The 13,571-nt window shown below is 40.5% G+C and overlaps 1 protein-coding gene across 2 annotated transcripts; it reads right to left on the bottom strand.

Annotated features, from left to right (window-relative positions):
• Positions 1-349: 349 nt before the first annotated feature.
• On the bottom strand, positions 350-5,215 carry LOC131994633 (calaxin-like). Of its 2 annotated transcripts, XM_059361390.1 has the most exons (3): positions 4,736-5,211; positions 669-776; positions 350-602 (listed from the first exon to the last, which is right to left on the bottom strand). In XM_059361390.1, the coding sequence occupies exons 1-3, from the start codon at positions 5,096-5,098 to the stop codon at positions 393-395; spliced, it is 681 nt and encodes a 226-aa protein (XP_059217373.1). In that variant the 5' UTR covers positions 5,099-5,211; the 3' UTR covers positions 350-392. The 2 variants fall into 2 exon arrangements, with proteins under 2 accessions (XP_059217373.1, XP_059217376.1); XM_059361393.1 differs by lacking the exon at positions 669-776 and having other exon boundaries at positions 4,736-5,215.
• Positions 5,216-13,571: the final 8,356 nt, after the last annotated feature.

Below are 13,571 nucleotides of genomic sequence, written 5' to 3'. Positions count from 1 at the left end.
GTCCTTAGACATTCATTTTCCCTGCTTTCGAGTATTTGAACAGGTTTTTGCGAAATCAAATCATGTATAAAAACATTTTATTTATTGGTTTAACAAATATTTTATAGTGGCATAAATATTTTTTTTTTTAGATAAAAGGCCCAACAACACTTCTGGTGCGATAGCAAGAACAGTCTCCTTTGTCTGGTATTGAATTGATACCAAATGGTATTAAGTGACGCGAACAAAACTATACCAGGCGGTGTTGGCAAAGTACCGTCATTTTTTTATCAGTGTATATGATTCTTTTGATTTATCACCTTTTAATATCAAAATTCCTTATAAATGGCTTAGCTTCTTTTTTTTTAAAAAAAAAAAAACAGTTTTTAAATTTTTATTTCATATATTTATAGTCATTCTTGAAGTTTGCCTTCGAAAAATCTCATCTTGGACAAAAGGTTTGTACAATAAGCAATGATGGTCAAGTCATTGGTATTGGGAAAACATTGACCCAAGAACTCCAATAGCATCGGTTGTTTTCTAACTACATTGGAGTAATCATCATAAGAGATAATGCCATCCTTATCAACATCAAATTTTCGAAATATCAATTCAACCATATCCTAGAGTGATAGAAACACAAGGCATTAATACCAAATAAAAAAAAAAAAAAATTTTATTTTTTTTACCGTTCTCAACTCATTTAACTCATCTTCATCATCAATAGCAAAAAAATTCTCCACAGCCAAGCTGACCATTAAACGAGTTAAGGCACCTTTGCCACCAACATCATAGATCTAAAGATAAAAAAACAGAAGTGTGCTAAGTTCTGCCGGGCCGAACCTTATATACCCTCCACCATGGATCGCATTTGTCGAGTTCTTTTCCCGGCATCTCTTCTTAGGCAAAAAAAAGGATATAAGAAACGATTTGCTCTGCTATTAGAGCAATATTAAGATATGGTCCGGTTTGGACCACAATTAAATTATATTTATGTTGGAGACCTGTGTAAAATGTCAGCCAATTCGAATAAGAATTGCGCTCTTTGTGGGCTCAAGAAGTAAAATATAGAGATCGATTTATATGCGAGCTGTATCGGGCTATAGACCGATTCAGACCATAATAAACACGTATGTTAATGGTCATGAGAGAATCCGTCTTACAAAATTTCAGGCAAATCGGATAATAATTGCGACCTCTAGAGGCTCAAGAAGTCAAGATCCCAGATCGGTTTATATGGCAGCTATATCAGGTTATGGACCGATTTGAACCATATTTGGCACAGTTGTTGAAAGTGATAACGAAACAAGTCATGCAAAATTTCAGGCCAATCGGATAGGAATTGCGCCCTCTAGAGGCTCACGAAATCAATATGACTGCTACATTAGGTTATGGAACGCAGTTGTTGAAAATCATAGCAAAACACGCAAAAAAAAAATTCCATCCAAATCCGACCTATGCTAAAAAAGAAAGAAGTAAAATAGTTAGATCGATTTATATGGGAGCTGTATCAGGCCGATTCAGACCATAATAAACACGTATTTTGATGGTCATGAGAGGATCAGTCGTACAAAATTTCAGGCAAATCGGATAATAATTGCGACCTCTAGAGGCTCAAGAAGTCAAGATCCCAGATCGGTTTATATGGCAACTATATCAGGTTATGAACCGATTTATACCTTATTGGGCGCATTTGTTGGATATCATAACAAAATACTTCGTGCAAAAAATCTTTCAAATCGGATAAGAATTGCGCCCTCTAGAGGCTCAAGAAGTCAAGACCCAAGATCGGCTTATATGGCAGCTATATCAGGTTATGAACCGATTCGAACCATACTTGGCAGGGTTGTTGGATATCATAACAAAATACTTCGTGCCAAAATTCATTCAAATCGGATAAGAATTGCGCCCTCTAGAGGCTCAAGAAGTCAAGACCCAAGATCGGCTTATATGGCAGCTATATCAGGTTATGAAGCGATTCGAACCATACTTGGCACAGTTGTTGGATATCATAACGAAATACGTCGTGCAAAATTTCATTCCAATAGGATAAGAATTGCGCCCTCTAGAGGCTTAAGAAGTCAAGACCCAAGATCGGTTTATGTGGCAGCTATATCAGGTTATGGACCGATTTAAACCATACTTGGCACAGTTGTTGGATATCATAAAAAAACACCTTGTGCAAAATTTCATTCCAATCGGATAAGAATTGCGCCCTCTAGAGGCTCAAGAAGTCAAGACCCTAGATCGGTTAATATGGCAGCTATATTAAAACATGAACCGATATGGCCCATTTACAATACCAACCGACCTACACTAATAAGAAGTATTTGTGCAAAATTTCAAGCGGCTAGCTTTACTCCTTCGGAAGTTAGCGTGCTTTCGACAGACAGGCGGACGGACAGACGGACGGACATGGCTAAATCGACATGAAATGTCACGACGATCAAGAATATATATACTTTATGGGGTCTCAGACGAATATTTCGAGTAGTTACAAACAGAATGACGAAATTAATATACCCCCATATACTTATGGTGGAGGGTATAAAAAAATTGTGCAACATTTCAAGCTGGTATTTAAGACTAAGAAACGAACTTGATATCCAATTTTGGAGGCAAGTGTTTAGGCGTACGCCCTTAAGCGCCCTCTAAACTCTAAACTTCATTTCCATCACTATGGCAATATGGAGCTCAAATCAACGGTATTTGGGAGTAAAGTACGAATTTTATATCTATACTCGGGGAAAAGTGCCGGTGGCCGCCCCCGTCCCAAAACACCCTCCATGCATTACATATTTACTGACCACGCCAATAGGGGGCTCACATTTAATGGATTTGGGAGTGCAGCACGAATTTGATATCCATATTTAAATCGAAATGTTTGAGTGCCCTCCCTTTCCCAAAAGGTACTTTTCATTACCCTAATTTTCAAAACCACTAGATCTCGGAGTTTGGTAATGCGAATCGTTCGAAATTTTGATTGCACTCTCACAGTCAAAACAAAGCATGGCTTCTATTGTTGGGGTCCGGTGCCTCGTGGGTCGTCCAAAACCCGTTAAATGGGTATATAGACCAATCACGACAATATAAAGCTCAAACGAAAGTTGCTTGAGAGAAAAAAAAACAAAGAATTTGGTATCCAATTGAAGAGCCATGTGCCTGCCCCACCTGATGATGGGGCTCAAAAAAAAATGTATTTGAAAGTAGAGCATGAAGCGTCTCTCTAAACCGGAATATTCATCAGAAACCGGCATTTTATCAGATACCGAGCTTTTCGATTCAAGTTTAAACTCAATGATAAGGGACTTAAGTTTATAGCCGAGTCCGAATGGCATGCCGCAGTGCGACATCTCTGTGAGGAGAATTTTTACATGATCAAGCATGGCAAATGTCGCCAGCATAAGAGGGGATCACCACTGCTTTCAATCCCATGGCAGCCGGTTGTATGTACCGGATTGACCCGATGAATTCCTTCATCGGCAAGGGCTGCCGCCTCAGTGTAGCACACACTGCTACTACAACAACAACAACAACAACCACTGCTTTAAATGTTGTCCGATGTCATCGCCAGGATTTGAACGCAGGCGTCCGTCGTTATAGGCCGACATAGGCTACAGTGGCACGTATTCGATATACACATTCAAGGCGAAGGAAGGCACAGCGGAGCGGGCCCGATACGGCTAGTACAAATATGCCTCGAAGGACAAAACAACATTTTTAGCTAAAATAGTGAGATTTTTATACTCACCACCATAGGATGGGAGTACATTAACCTAGTCATTCCGTTTGTAACACCTTGAAATATTGATCTTGAAATCCTGATAGCGGTCGAACGCGCAAAGCTACCCGCTTGAAATTTTGCACTGATACTTAATATTGGTGTAGGTCATTGGGCATTGCAAATGGGTCATATCGGTTTAGATTTGGATATCGCTCCCATTTCTTGAGCCCCTGGAAGCGGCAATATTCATCCGATTTGTTCAACATTAATACTCGACGGTCTTAATCGGCTTATAATCTGATATAGGTCCCATATAAACAAACTGATCTCCAGATTTGTCTTCTTGAGCCCCTGGAAGACGGAATTTTTGTCTGATTTTGCTGAAGTTTCACATGCAGTGTTCTGTTACGATTTCCAACAACTGTGCAACAACGGTCCAAATCGGTCTATAACCTGATATAGCTGCCATATAAACCGAACTCCCGATTTGACTTCTTGATCGCTTACAAGCCCGCAATTTTTGTCCAATTTAGTGTTTTGTGACGACTTCCAACAACTGTGCCAAGTACGGCCCAAATCAGTCTATAACCCGATATAGCTCCCATTTCAACCGGTTTCTCGATTATCCTTATTCGGTTCCTAGAAGCTTTAATTTTGCTAGTTTGACAGAAGTTAGTATGCATAAATTTTTAGCAGAATCCATGGTGGTGGGTTCCAAAGATTCGGTGCGGCCGAACTTAGTACCCTTTTACTTGTTTGGCCTTGTCTTGACAACTATTGCCCAAAAAGTAATTGCGGATTTTTTAAAAGAAAGCAAATGCTTTTTTTAATAAAACTTAGAATGAACTTTAATCAAATATACTTTTTTTTACACTTTTTTTCTAAAGCAAGCTAAAAGTAACAGCTGATAACTGACAGAAGAAAGAATGCAATTACAGAGTCACAAGCTGTGAGAAAATTTGTCAACGCCGACTATATGAAAAATCCGCACTTACTTTTTGGGCAACCCAATAGTTGTTACTTTCACTATACCTGATAAGCAAATTGCATTCTTTGCTCCAAATCACTGGATAGAAACACCGATAACAGTTTTACCCAGGCTAACGGATCAACATCTTTCTGCGATTCGGATGTTATTAGCTTAAGTGTACGCTCAATTATTTGCATATCATTGATTTTGAAAAGCACAAAGAACAGATTATTGAATTGTTTGATAGTCATACTCTTGGCCTTTGGGCCATTGTCCAAGACAAATTTGTGATAGACCAAAAGAATGCTTTGAACTTCCATTTCGTTAAATTGTGTCTCTTTGGACATTTGCTTAATCAAATCACTATAAATATTGAAAAAACGAGTATTTTGGACATCGTCCAAAGTTGCGTCCAATTTATACATGAAATCAGCAGGAGTAAAAATTCAATAGGAGCTTGATTCGATTAAATACAGAAGGAACTGGAAGCGGCAGCTGAGCACAAAAAAAAAACAAAAATTAAAAATTATTAAAATTCCTTTACAGTTTTAAATGTTGCTAATGACATTTATTTCATGTGTCAAAAAAAAAAAAAAAAAAAAAAAAAACATATAAGAGCGTGCTAAGTTCGGCCGGGCCGAATCTTATATACCCTCCACCATTGTTCGCATTTGTCGAGTTCTATGCGCGGTATCTCCTTTTAGACAAACATAGAATATTGAATAAGAACTGTTATGCTATTGGAGCTATATCAAGTTATAGTCCGATTCGGACCATAAATGAATGCTGATTGACATTGTAGAAGTCATTGTGTAATATTTCAGTTCATTCGGAAAAGAATTGCGCTTTGAAGGGGCTCAAGAAGCAAAATCGGGAGATAGGTTTATATGGGAGCTGTATCAAGCTATAGATCGATTCAGATCATATTAGACACGTATGTTGAAGGTCATGAGAGAAGCCGTTGTACAAAATTTCAGCCAAATCGAATGAGAATTGCGCCCTCTAGAGGTTCAAGAAGTCAATATCCCAGATCGGTTTATATGGCAGCTATATCAGGTTATATACCGATTTACGCCAAAAAAAGGATATAAGAAAAGATTTACTCTGCTATTAGAGCGATATCAAGATATGGTCCGGTTTGGACCACAATTAAATTATATGTTGGAGACCTGTGTAAAATGTCAGCCAATTCGAATTAGAATTGCGCCCTTTGGGGGCTTAAGTAGTAAAATAGAGAAATCGATTTATATGGGAGCTGTATCGGGCTATAGACCGATTCAGACCATAATAAACACGTATATTGATGGTCATGAGAGAATCCGTCGTACAAAATTTCAGGCAAATCGGATAATAATTGCGACCTCTAGAGGCTCAAGAAGTCAAGATCCCAGGTCGGTTTATATAGCAGCTATATCTGATTATGAACCGATTTGTACCTTATTTGACACAGTTGTTGGAAGTAAGAATAAAATACGTCATGCAAAATTTCAGCAAAATCGGATAGCAATTGCGCCCTCTAGAAGCTCAAGAAGTCAAGTCCCCAGATCTGTTTTTGAACCATACTTGGCACAGTTGCTGAATATCATAACAAAATACGTCGTGTAAAATTTCATCCCAATCGGATAAGAATTGCGCACTCTAGAGGCTCAAGAAATCAAGGCCCAAGATCGGTTTATATGGCAGCTATATCAAAACATGGACCGATTTGGCCCATTTACAATACCAACCGACTGACAGACGGACGGACGGACAGACATGGCTAGATTGACTTAAAATGACATGACGATCAAGAATATATATTCTGTATGGGGTCTTAGACGCATATTTCGAGGTGTTACAAACAGAATGACGAAATTAGTATACCCCCATCCTATGGTGGAGGCTATAAAAAGCATAAAATTTGATACGGGGGCCTAGCAAGAAAAGAAGGTTTTTAAATTTTTTGTGCCTGTCCATCGGTGTGTCCGTCAGTTATAATCACGCTACAGTCTTTAAAAATTGACATATTGTGTTTAAATTTGGCACCGAACACTATTTCTTCCCAATCGGAGAATATTTGTATATAGCTGCCATATAGGACCTTATTGGTGTTGGACTTCGGGGGTCTAGATACAACTCACTGTTTAAAATGTCATTAAAATTGCGTAAATAAATGCGCCTGTTACAGACTTTAAAATTTCGGCAGATCGGTCTATATGGCTACTACAATATATCGGCAGACCGATTCAGGTTCTTTACCCGATTAAAGACGCATTTATTACCCGATTACGCTGAAATTTAGAACTGTGAATTTAATTAGACAGCTTGACATTTTAGCCGAATATAGTTGAGATCGAATCATATATGGATATAGTTGCCATATAGACCGATCTGCCGACGTTCTAAAGTCAGTAACAGGCGCACTTATTACCCAATTTCAATGACATTTTGAACAGTGAGTTGTATCTAGACCCCCGAAGTCCAACACCGATAAGGTCCATATCTCGCCATAGTTACATATAGCTGCCATGTAGACGGATCAGCCGATTGAGGCTCTTGCGCTCATAAGATACGCATTTATTACCCAATTGTAATGAAATTTGGAACAATAATTTGGACAAGGCCCCTCTTTGCCCGAATGGAATACGGACCGACCCGAATTTGGTCCATATCACACCACATATTCATATAGCTGCCATATAGAGAGATCAGAGGATTCAAAGCCTTAAGACTATAGAAGGTGCGTTTATTAACGGAAGGCACTGAAATTTTGAGTAGTGAGTTGGACTAGGTCCCAAATTTAGTCTATATCGGACCAGGTTCGAAAATAGGTACCAAATAGACCGAGGAGGCCATCGTAGTGTAGAGGTTAGCATGTCCGCCTGCTGAACGCCGAACGCATGGGTTCTAATCCTGGCGAGAACATCAGAAATTGAAATTTCATTGGTGGTTATACCTTCCTAATGCTGGTGAAGAAGCCATGTATTTATTTAAAGGTTCAAGAGGCTCAAGAAGTCAAGACCCAATATCGGTTTATATGGCAGCTATATTAAAACGTGGACCGATATGGCCCATTTATAATACCAACCGACGAACACTAATAAGAAGTATTTGTGCTAGTGTCGAAGAGCCTAACATTACTCACTGTACCAAATTTCGGCGTAATCGGACAATGAATGCGCGCTATATCTAAATATAAACCGATCTGTACCATATTTGGGTCGAATGTTGATAGGCTTAAAACTAAGCACTGTTTCAAATTTCAGCGAAATCGATTAAAAAATAAAGCTTTTATGGTCTTCAGACAATTTATCGGGAGATCGGTCTATATGGCAGCTATATCTAAATATAATCCGATCTGAACTATATTTAGGTCAAATACCGGGAGGCTTAAAATAACCCATTATTTTAAATTTCAGCGCAATCGGATTATATTGGGTTGCCCAGAAAGTAATTGCGGATTTTTCATATAGTCGGCGTTGACAAATTTTTTCACAGCTTGTGACTCTGTAATTGCATTCTTTCTTTTGTCAGTTATCAGCTGTTACTTTTAGCTTGCTTTAGGAAAAAAGTGTAAAAAAAGTATATTTGATTAAAGTTCATTCTAAGTTTTATTAAAAATGCATTTAATTTCTTTTAAAAAATCCGCAATTACTTCTTGGGCAACCCAATAATTAAAGCTTTTATGGGCTACAGACCCTTTATCGGGAGATCGGTCTTGGGGCAGCTATATCTAAACATAGACCCATCTAATCCTTATTTAGGTCAGATGTCGGGGGGCTTAAAATAGCCTACTGTTACAAATTTCAGCGAATTCGGGTAATAAATTAAGCTTTTATGGTCTTTTGTTTTAGACTGCCTGACCATAATACGGTCCTGCAGGCGGAGATCCGGGCGATCACGGAATTCACGCATTCCGGTGGTGTGGTGCTAACGTGAGGACGTCGAGTGTGAACATCTTTACCGACAGTAAAATTGCCCGAAGGGCAATAACAAACAGGACGGTAAGGTCACTCTGAGGATGGGAAAATCCACATCGTTTGGGTGCCGGGCCATAAGGGAGTAAGGGGAAATGAAAGGGCAGACGATTTGGCGGTGAAGGCCAGAGGACTGCCGTCAATAAACTTGGTTAAGCTGAAGCCTTTCGGGTCGATGCAGTCCGTGTTAAGGGAGTGGGCGACGAATGCGCATGCAAAATGGTGGAACAGCGAAACGATAGGTAGGACGGAGAAGACGAGGCTATTACTGAAAGGAAGCAAGAAGGAGGTCAGTATAGCTATTGGTATCATAACGGGACACCGATTATGTTAAATCGGTGCGGCAAGTGACAGCATGTGTAGGACATGCGGGGAAGATGATAGGACGTTGGAGCATTTCCTTTGTCATTGCCCGGCTTTCGCGTCAGACACAGACACCGGTACTTAGGTGGAGACCCAATATCAGACATGAACCAACTTAGGGGAGTGGCATTGAAAACAATTAAGGATTTTGTAAGTAGCAGCGAATTCCTAACTTAACGCAGGCGTTCAGCGTCATAGGCGACAGTAGCACGAATTCGATATCCACATTCAGGGCGAAGTGTTCCCATCCTAAAAAGATATAAGAGAGTTGAAGAAGGCGCAGCGGAGCCAGCATAAATAGCTAAAAAATCACACTTTATTTGGCACTAGCTGGACAGGGCCCGCTCCACTGCGCCTTCTTTAACTCTCTAATATCTTTTTAGGGTGGGGACACTTCGCCCTGAATGCGGATATCGAAGCCGTGCCATTGTAGCCTATGACGCTGAATGCATTCGAATCCTGGCGAGAACATCGGACCAACTTTAAAGCGGTGGTTATGCCCTCTTAATGTTGGCGACACTTGCGAGGCACAATGCCATGCATGGTCATTTCAAAAATGTTCCTCAAAGAGGTGCCGCACTGCGGGACGCCGTTCGGACTCGGCTATAAAAAAAAGGACACTTATCATTCAGTTTGAACTCGGAATCGGAAAGCACTCACTGATGTGTGAGAAGTTTTCCCTTGCTCGGTTCCTGGTGTTTTCAAAAATTAGGGTAATGAGAAGTGCTCTTTAGGGGAGGGAAGGTACCACAAAGATTTCCACTCAAATATGGATATCAAATTCGTGCTGCACTTCCAAATCCCTTTAATTTGAGCCACATATTGCCATGGATGGTAAACATGAACCGTTTGGAGGGTGTTTTGGGACTGGGGTGGCCACCGGCACTTTGCACTGAAAATAGATATCAAATTCATTCTTTATTCCCAACGGAAATGACGTTCAGTTTAGGGGGTGCTTTAGGGCGTACCCCAAAGCACTTGACTCCAAAATTGGATATCTTTCATTTGAGTCTCATATTGTCATAATGACGTATCTGTAGGAGGAAAAGCGCCACCTTGACTTGAACGCAAATGTTAATGTCATATTCGTAATCTATTGCCAAAAACCTTTCATTTGAGTCTCACATAGCCATGGTCGGCTAATATGCCCATTTGGGGGTGGGTGACTTCCCATTACTTGGCCCTAATGTTTTATGACATATTTGTAATCTACTGCGTAATACTTTTCATTTGAGCCCCATATTGACATGAATTTGGAATATATCTGTTTATAAGAGTTTGGGGGTTTCTGGTCTCCAATACCTTTCTTTTGACATCCCTATTGCGCCCATCGGACCACTTTCCGATATGGGTGGCGTTTTTGTGGTAAGGGGGAGGGTCCGCCTCCACCCGATATCTAAAAATTATATAGCCTATGTTTCCTTCCAAACGTACGCAATCTATGAAAATTTTAAGAAAATCGGTTCAGACATGTATCATATAGTCATAATGGGTCTTATGGCGTTTTCGAGGGGTGGCGTGACCCCCTATACTTCGATCTGATTTTGTATGCCAGATTCGAAATCTTCTCCCGCATACTTTACATTTGATGCCCATATTGAAATGAACGTGCAATATGTTTGTTCGGGGGAGTCTTGGGGTTGGGGCGACCCGATGGGTAATTAAATTTGAATTTTAATACCATATTCGTATTCTACTCTCCAATACATTTCATTTGATACCTATATTGTTCTGATCGGTTCACTTTTGATTTTTGGTTGTGTTTTTGGCATAAGGGGGAGGGTCCGTCCCCGTCTGATAGCGAAAAATTATATAGACTATGTTTCCTTGCAGACCAATCTACACAATATGCGAAATTTCTAGAAAATCGGTACTGCCGTTTTTCAGTCCATATGGAACAAACAAACCGAGTCCCATATATCCGTGATTGACTAATGTGCCCATTTTGTCATATTGTCTTAATGGCTCAATGAACCTATTTCAAATATGATGCAGACAAGCCCATATTTGGATATATCTAAGGAGTTCACATAAAATAGCATGATGAATATGTCCATGGTGGTGGGTGTCCAAAGTTCGTCCGTGCCGTTTCTGCTTGTTATACTCATCACCATAGGATGGGGGTACACCAATCTAGACATTCCGTTTGTAACACCTCGAAATATTGATTTGCGACCCCCTAAAGGAAATATACTCATGATTGTCTTGACATTCTAAGTCGATCTTCCAAAAAACCCATGGTACGACCAAGAGTGTCGAGATGCTACTGAAGCCAAGAATGCGGCATATAGGGCAATCAGTAGCAACGCGCCAGATGAAGGAGAGGTATCGGGAGAAAAGGAGAGAGGAGAAACGTCTATTCCGCAGAAAGAAAAAGGAAATGGAAAGACTTGAGTGCGAGCGAATTGAGATGTACAGGAGTCAGAATAAAGTCCGGAAATTCTACCAAAGAATTAAACACCAAACCGATGGCTTTGGTGCAGGCACATCCTCCTGCAGAGACAAAGAAGGAAATCTGGTAACTGACACAGACAACATGCTGAGGATATGGAAAGAACATTTTACTCAACTGCTAGTGTGCGACTTTGGCGGCGAAGAGGATACCGCAGAACCAATCCCTGATGATGGTATAGAATGTTTACCTCCTAGTCAGAATGAGGTCCAAGTAGCTGTAACCCGACTAAAGAACAACAAGGCAGCAGGAGCCGACGGGTTACCCGCTGAACTATTTAAGACCGGAGGCGACACGCTGATAGGGTGTATGCATCAGCTTATCTGCGCAATCTGGCTAGAAGAACGCATACCCGATGATTGGAACCTCAGCATACTATGTCCCGTCCACAAGAAAGGAGACAAGACGGAATGTGCCAACTACAGAGGAATAAGTCTCCTCCCCATCGCATGCAAGATACTCTCGAGCGTACTGTGTGAAAGATTAAAACCAAAAGTCAATGAGATAATTGGGCCCTATCAATGCGGTTTTAGACCTGGTAAATCCACCCTAGACCAGATATTCACACTGCGCCAGATCCTGGAAAAGACCCGAGAAGAACAAATCAATACCTACCATCTTTTTGTTGACTACCAAGCCGCTTTCGATAGTCCTTTACGTTCAAAGGTATTTCAAGCCATGTCTGAGTTTGGTATCCCTGCAAAATTAATAAGACTCTGCAGGATGTTGCTGGTACGCGTTGCTCAGTAAGAATAGGAAAGAATCTCTCCGAACATTTAATACCAAATGAGGTTTCCGACAGCCTATCGTGTGATCTCTCTAATATTCTGCTGGAGAAGATTATACGGGATGCAGAAGTGAATAGATATGGCACACTAATCACAAGAGAGCACATGCTACTTGCCTATGCCGACGATATCGATATCATAGGTCGGTCACCGGAAGTAGTAACTGCAGCCTTTGAAAGAATCGAAAGAGAGTCAGTGAAAATGGGTCTGGCAGTAAATGGAGATAAGACGAAATGGATGGTCTCCACTCCCAAAAAGCCTTGCACAACCGAGCAAATGAAGAACATGGAGAAAGTTGAGAACCACAACTTTGAGATAGTCAGTAACTTTATCTACCTCGGCACCGCCGTAACCGAAACGAATGACACCAGTTTCGAGATAAAGCGAAGAATAATACTGACAAACAGATGCTACTTTAGACTAAGTAAGCAGTTTAAAAACAAGGCCACCTCTCGACAGACGAAGACTACACTTTACGAGACACTGATACTACCCCTGCTGTTATATGGTTCTGAAGCATGGGTACTTGTGAAAGCAGTCGAGGCAGTGCTTGGAGTATTTGAGAGAAAGATTCTTCGTAAAATATATGGACCAGTTTGCGTTAATGGAGAATATATGCGACGTATGAACCACGAGCTGTATGATCTGTATGACGACGATAGCATAGTTACACGCATCAAAATACAACGGCTGCGTTGGCTAGGTCATGTTGTCAGAATGGATGAAAAAGCTCCAGCAAAGAAGTCTTTTGAAGGCAAACCCGGTGGTACACGCAAACCGGGAAGACCAAAAGCCCGATGGAAAGATCAAGTTGTGGGAGACATCTCGAAACTTGATATCTGAGAGTTTAGAATGAGCGCAGAAGATCGAGGCGCTTGGAACGCTATTCTACGTTCGGCTAGTGGAAGAAATATTCTGTCATAGCCAATTAAAGAAAAGTAAGTAAGTAAGTCGATCTTCCGACATTCCAAGTCCTTACGTCTGTCAGTTCGTCAGATCCTAGAAGCCTCAATTATTGCAGATTGAGATGAAATTTTGCACGTATTCTTCTGTTACGACTCCCAACAATTGTGTCAAGTATGGTGCGAATAGCTTTAGAACCTAACATGGCTTCCATACAAACCGATCTCCAGATTTTACTTCTTGAGCTCCTGGAATCCGCAAATGTTGTTCGATTGAGTTGAAGTTTATCCAATAGTGTTCTGTTACGATTCCCACCAAATGCGGCGCTAATGGTTTGAATCCTGCTATAACCTGATATAGCTTCCATATAAGCTAGAAGCGGCAATTGTTGTACGATTGAGCTGATATTTTGCACTTAGTGTTCTGTTGCGACTTT

This window comes from Stomoxys calcitrans, chromosome 1 (assembly GCF_963082655.1).
Source record: "Stomoxys calcitrans chromosome 1, idStoCalc2.1, whole genome shotgun sequence".
Lineage (NCBI taxonomy): Eukaryota > Metazoa > Arthropoda > Insecta > Diptera > Muscidae > Stomoxys > Stomoxys calcitrans.
The sequence above is the reverse complement of the archived record's forward strand: the minus strand, read 5'-3'. Positions and strand labels throughout refer to the sequence as shown.